This window comes from Austrofundulus limnaeus, unplaced genomic scaffold (assembly GCF_001266775.1).
Source record: "Austrofundulus limnaeus strain Quisiro unplaced genomic scaffold, Austrofundulus_limnaeus-1.0 Scaffold1145, whole genome shotgun sequence".
Lineage (NCBI taxonomy): Eukaryota > Metazoa > Chordata > Actinopteri > Cyprinodontiformes > Rivulidae > Austrofundulus > Austrofundulus limnaeus.
Window position 1 is genome coordinate 13,090 of NW_013953547.1, and position 6,301 is coordinate 19,390.

The 6,301-nt window shown below is 36.1% G+C and overlaps 1 protein-coding gene across 1 annotated transcript in view; it reads right to left on the reverse strand.

The window, feature by feature from the left end:
• The window catches only part of lama4 (laminin, alpha 4), a gene marked incomplete at its 3' end in the record, with an annotated part of 62,466 nt that overhangs the window by 12,838 nt on the left and 43,327 nt on the right, over window positions 1-6,301 (reverse strand). The window contains 2 exon segments of the mRNA XM_014030930.1: window positions 2,812-2,976; window positions 4,912-5,051. Of these exon segments, the coding sequence (XP_013886384.1) occupies window positions 2,812-2,976; window positions 4,912-5,051 (305 nt within the window).

Consider the following 6,301-nt stretch of genomic DNA (forward strand, 5'->3'; position numbering starts at 1 on the left):
ATATTTAGTTTATAAACTATGACATTTATAAATGTATGAATCATATGGTGAAAAACTGACTTTGAAAAACAAATCTGTTCTTTTTTTCTTATAAAAGTCTAAATTAAACAAAAATATTGGTGGTAATTTTTGACTGTGTAACTTTACAAACGGCACCCCATAAAAATCTACCACAATTTGGCATCATGAAAAAATACTACAAATCTAACAAAATGTGAGCTGAGATTTTTATTTCAAGAGGACAAAAACGTTTTGTCTGGAGTATAATTGTGGGCAAGAAGGTGAAATCATGTCCTCAAGTGAAGAGAGTCTCAAAAAAATGTCTTCCTTTGTTTTACTTTTTATTTCTCTTTCCCCCCCTGAGATAACCTGACCTAGAAAGGTTGTGACTTTAATCCCAGGAAAAGAAATCCAGCTCTGGAGTCCCCAGATAAGGTTTGCAGACCTCAGGAGTTGATGACTCCCACTTGTGACACTTCTGACCTGAAAGAGCGTCAACACCAGCTTCCTGTTTACTGACAAAAGATAATCAACTCAAACACTGAAACAGGGCATGAACATTTGCTGCTGTTCATTAAGGACAAATGATGGGACGTCCAGTTTTTAGAGTAACCTGGTCAAAACTGGTCTGTCTGTGGTCATGGAGAGGAGACTGAGCAGCGAGTCAGCTTCACAGGAGATTGGCATTCTGTGCTCTTTGCCATCTGAGCAGCTGACTGATCATCCATCACTTTTACAAATAAGCTATTCTTAATCTTTTAACACAAGCCATGCAACATGACCTGTCAACAAAAATAAAACGTGTGCTTTACATCCACGAACATCTGAGACACGCAGTCTCAAAGCTCAACAAGAATAAACATCTTATAGCAGTGAAATCCCTGAGCATGGCTCAGTTGAGTTTTTAAACTGGAACCAAGACCTTGTGAGGATTACCACACCAATCTCCCCAGTGGTAATTAACGATCGAACAGTGGAACTGGTGCCGCAGTGTAAATACTTGGGAGTAGTTACTGATGAAAAGTTGAGTTTTGAGTCACAGGTGGATTGTGTGGTAAAGAAAGCACACCAGCAGATGCATGTTTATCACATGCTTAGCTCTTTTAATATCAGCCCTGTTTTTATGAAGATGTTTTATTCTGATTTTATTAAATCTGTTCTTACTTTTGCTTTTATTTGTTGGCACGGGTCACTTTCCATCAAAATGAGTATCACTTGCAAAATATTGTCAAGATTTGTTGTAAAATTGCTGGCATGTCTCTAAATGACCTGAGTGAGGTCTATAATTCATGCATGATTATTGGGTAAATGTGAACTGTACGGCCTACGAGGGGTAACATATCACTGGTTGAAGAGTTATCTGAGTAATAGACTACAATACGTACAAATTAACAACACAAAGTCACAGACCGAAATGGTTAAATATGGTCTTCCTCAAGGCTCAGTTCTAGGACCTAAATTATTTATACTTTACTTAAATGATATTTTTGAAGTATCCAATCTTTTAAAGTTTGTAATGTTTGCTGACGATACAAACCTATTTTTCTCTGGAAAAAATATGGATGAAATAATAAAAACAGTAGAAAAAGAGCTAGCTGAGTGGAAAACATGGTTTGACTATTACAAGTTGTCATTAAATGAAGGAAAAACTAAGTTTATGGTATTCTCCAGTTATCGGATCCATAATAATGTAAAGTTATGTATAAATGGAGTTGAAATTGAAAGAGTTTGAGACAAATTTTTCAGGAATTGTTATAGACAATAAACTCAGCTGGAAGCCTCATATAGAATATATTAGAAATAAAGTTGCAAAAACTATTGGAATATTGTTTAAAATTAAAGATTTAATAAATATTAAGGGTTTGCATATTATATATTCCTCCTTGGTTTTGCCTTGTTTGTCATACTGCTCAGAAATCTGGGGAAATGCAAGTAAAACAAACATTGATATTAGTTAAGTTGCAGAAAAAAGCTATAAGGCTTATTAATAAAGTGGGATATCATGAACCCACTGATAAACTCTTCATTGGACGTAATTTATTTAAAGATATTGTTTATATAAAAATATTGGAAATAATGTCTAAAGCATTGAACAAAAGTCTTCTTTCTGGTATTCAGAAATTATTTAAGTTAAGAGAGAATAAATATAATCTGCGAGGTTTATTTATATTTGAATGTAAAAGAGAAGAATCAGGTAAAGACAAAATGTGTTTCAGTTGTTGGTGTGAAACTATAAAATGMAGTGAATGATGATCTTAAAAGAGCTCTGAAATGTAAAATGAAAACAGCTGTTATGTAGATTTATTTATGTATTGTGAAGATATCTTGGTAGGTTGTTGAGTATAAAATAGGGCAAGAATGAGCTTGGTTTCAGCCTATCCCTCTTTTTAGTCAATTATGAGTTTGTTTATTGTTTCTGTTTTGTTTGTTGTTGTTTTTTAATGTTTAATGTGAAAAATTTACCAAAAATAAAGTTATTGATTGATTGATAATTTCAGGTCTTTAAAGAAGGTTAAGATCATTTTGGAAGATTCAAGTCATCCTTTTTGGGGAGAATTCCCCCTCTTACCTCCAGGACGGAGATCCAGACTGCCCTACTGTCCAGCTGCAATTGGCCTATATTGTAAGTGCTAATATGGAATATATGTAYGTTTTTATGTTTGTGTATTGTACTTGCATGTTTTCCTTCTCTCTTTTCTCTTCTTTTTTACACTGCTGTCTGCACAACAAATTGCCCCTCAGGGATAATAAAGTTTACTTGACTTATTTAACAGCTGATTCTGAAACAAAGCATGAAAGTTGGATCCTCACATTTCTGTCTCCCAAGTATAAGATGATCCGGTCCTCTATGGGGTCCTTGTCTGGGTCCACCTTGATGAACAGGCTGATAGACGTCACTGTCTTCAGCTCGTTCAGGTTGCAGTGCGGCTGAACCTCCACTGCAGACTGTCCGTTAAACTGCATCGAGACCTGGACCTACAGGAAACAACAAAACAAAACACAGAAAGAGTTCAAGTTTCTGATGGGAACAGCTTCAAGATATTTTCACATGAAACATTCTGCTGCTGGAGCTTTACAGGCTGATGTGTCCATACAGGTCCTGTTAGACCAGAGGTGCCCAAAGTGGGGCCCGTGGGCCAAAATTGGCCCGCCAAGCCATTGGATTTGGCCCAAAAGCCGTTGTCCTGGTGTCTAGATTGTAATCATGTTAAGATTAAATATAAAATACAAGTAACTACAAGAGACATTTAGATTACCATATTTATTCATGTATAATATGACCTCATGTATAATATGATCTCATGTATAATACGACCTCGTGTATAATATGATCTCATGTATAATACGACCCCCCCCTTTGTGCTTAAAAAGTATAAACAATTTAATCTTCAAACTACCTCCAATTTCATACTGACTTGAAGATTTTTCAGCCTTTGCAGTCTTTATACATATCAGTAAAATGATCATTGGACTGTTCATTTTATTTTAACAACATATGTACTAAAAGGTATTTTGACAACAAATATATATCAGCTGTAGCAGCATCATATGAATTCTGACATTTTACACATAGTCCACCAGGAGGCGCCAACACAAAAGCCAGAGACTTCACATGAGATTTGGACCATCTTGTGGGGGAAAAGCAGATTACTTCCTACTCGCGAGCGCCCCCTGTGGTGGGGAAATGTTTTTTCAGGGATACAAACTTTTTCAGAACACCGGTAGACGGCAGCCATTACAGACGAACATGTGTTTGTTGTTGTTCCAGGAGCRGSTCVGTCACACACTAATGTCATTAGTTTGTTAGTTTGTTAAGGTGCAGGACTGCTTTTTTAACCCATTTTTTAACATCACGTCTCCTGCCTGGATCTGTTATTATCTCGCTCTGAAGCACAGAGGAGTGTCAGAGGTGAGCTCGTTTCAACTGAGTTTTACAGCGTGGTCTCATTTCCGAACTCAATAATTTTGTGAATGAAGCTGATTTTTCAATTAAAATACAAAAGTAAAAATATTTATCCGAGTATAGTACTACCCCCCAACTTTATGGATGATTTTATGGATTTAATTGTATGTATTATACTTGAATAAATACGGTTGTTAAGCCCATATCTAGATTTTCACACCTTATAAGACCCCATATACTCAAATTTTAAATTATGAAAAGTTACCTGAGCATACGTAGAATTTTCTCCGGGTCCATGGGCTGAAAAAAAACCTTAACAAAACAAAAAAAGAATGTGGGCAGCCGCACTGGCTGCTAGCTTAATCATGAAAAATAGAACAACTTTACTTAAGAATTATTTGGATTTCTTATATTACTGCATTTGGCCTGCAGCCCTCAGATTGATTTCAATTTTGGCTCTCAGGGGAAATGCTTGGGCAACCCTGTGTTAGACAGAGGACTTGTGTCCATACAGGTCCTGTTAGACAGAGGATTTGTAACTAAAGTAGCACTAATGTATGAGGAAAACAGTTAAAACAAGCCCCGCCCACCTGATCCTTATCCCAGTTGTTCCCTGTTGGTTTGTCTGTTCCTCAGTCATGTCTCTGTTTTGCTGCCTCAACAGCTTTTTTGTTTTATTATTAAAGTCAGTTTATTTTAGTATAGAAATCCTCTGGAGGTGTTTGTCTGCACTTTGGGTCCAAAATCATCTCAGCTGTTTTAATGTTGCTATCAGTTTTATTTTAAAACCAAGCCTGTAGACATTTGAATGAAGTTTGCTTGTGTGAAACAGATTAAAATCATTTGATAAATATTATTTCAGAACAAAGATGAAATCCTCTGACAATTCTTCAAACTTAGAATAGGCCTAAAGTTCAATATTCATTGTGTTAGTAAAATATTCTTTTTAATTGTTATATACAGTATTTTACTGGAAGGTAAAAATGTGAACGTGAAAGAGGACTAACTTTTCTGACAACGCTTCTGGCCTGAGAAATGAGCTCTCTGACTCTCATGATGTTGGTGGTCACGTTGTTGAAAGGCGTCTTTTTCTGGACCACCTTCAGCTTGTCCAGCAGCTCCGGGACCAGAACATTCAGGTTTTCCACTGCAACACAGAGCCAGAGATGAAAAACACCGTCAGTCTGTCTGTGTTCTTAATGAACCTCCGATAAAAAACAACCAAATGTAGCTAAATATCTGTCAGACTGAGTTTTAACTACTTTGTGTTTGCTAAGTTCACTTAGCTGTGGCAGCCATCTTGAATCAGGTTGACCATTTGCTTTGATTACTTTCTGAAAGTTTCATTAAAATACATCCAGTGATTTATGGGATATTTTGCAGACAATAAAGACAAATGAACACAGGCAAAATCATAAATCATTTAAGTAAATAAATATTATTATCAGAATATGTTATTGATCCCGGAGGCTCTGTACTGGGCCCACAGATGGTGTCTTTACATTGTTTGCTAAAGTTGGTGTAAAACTTATTTTTCCCAAATTTTTTCTAAGTCCGTCACAAAAGGTGTCTTTAATGTTTTTAAAATGAGTCGCCAAATTATTTTTGGATAAATATTTATGATTTTAGAGCTACATAAACATTTGTAAGTTACTTGAACTGTCGCAGACCGTTTCAGTATCAGGAAGCATCTGCTGCTGTGCAAGTTTTGGATCCTACCCCTCCCTTTGGTATCTTTGAAAAGACGAAACTCTCACAAATTCAGGGAAATATCTTGACACTGTGTTACTCTTTGTTTGGTGAYGTGAAGTTTGTGTGAAACCAAGAATATAAATAACAGCCGTCATGCGTAAAACATTGAGGCAGAGTTAGGTTCCATTCATTGATTTTGATGATGCACAGTGTAAATGTAAAAAGAAAAGGTTATGTCATATGCAGAATGAGTCCTACAATAGAAATCAACATTTTAATTAAACCATATTCTCTTTTATAAAAGTTAAAAAACCCATTTGACACAGTTTTGGGTACATTTGGCTAAATTGTGCCAAAATGCCATTTCCACCTGGCACACTGCTCACTAAAACCTTTGTGAAATGAATATACTTCAACTTATTCAGTCCTACTTTGCTACAATTTTTCTCAAGATGTGTATAAAATCTAAGGGCATTCCTGGGTTGTCACAAGAGTTTTCAATGTGTTTTGCACTGTTGATTTAAAAAAATTTTTAGGCGAGGCTAAAAAATTACAAAATTTCTTTATTTAATCACAAATAACTCAGGCACAGTAATGCTGCGTTCGCACCGAACGCGATTTCAGCTTCAAAATCGCAGCCAACGCTGAAGTTTGAAGCTTGTGCACTTTGAGGTCAGACGCAGGTCAGCTCTTGAAGCGCTGCAC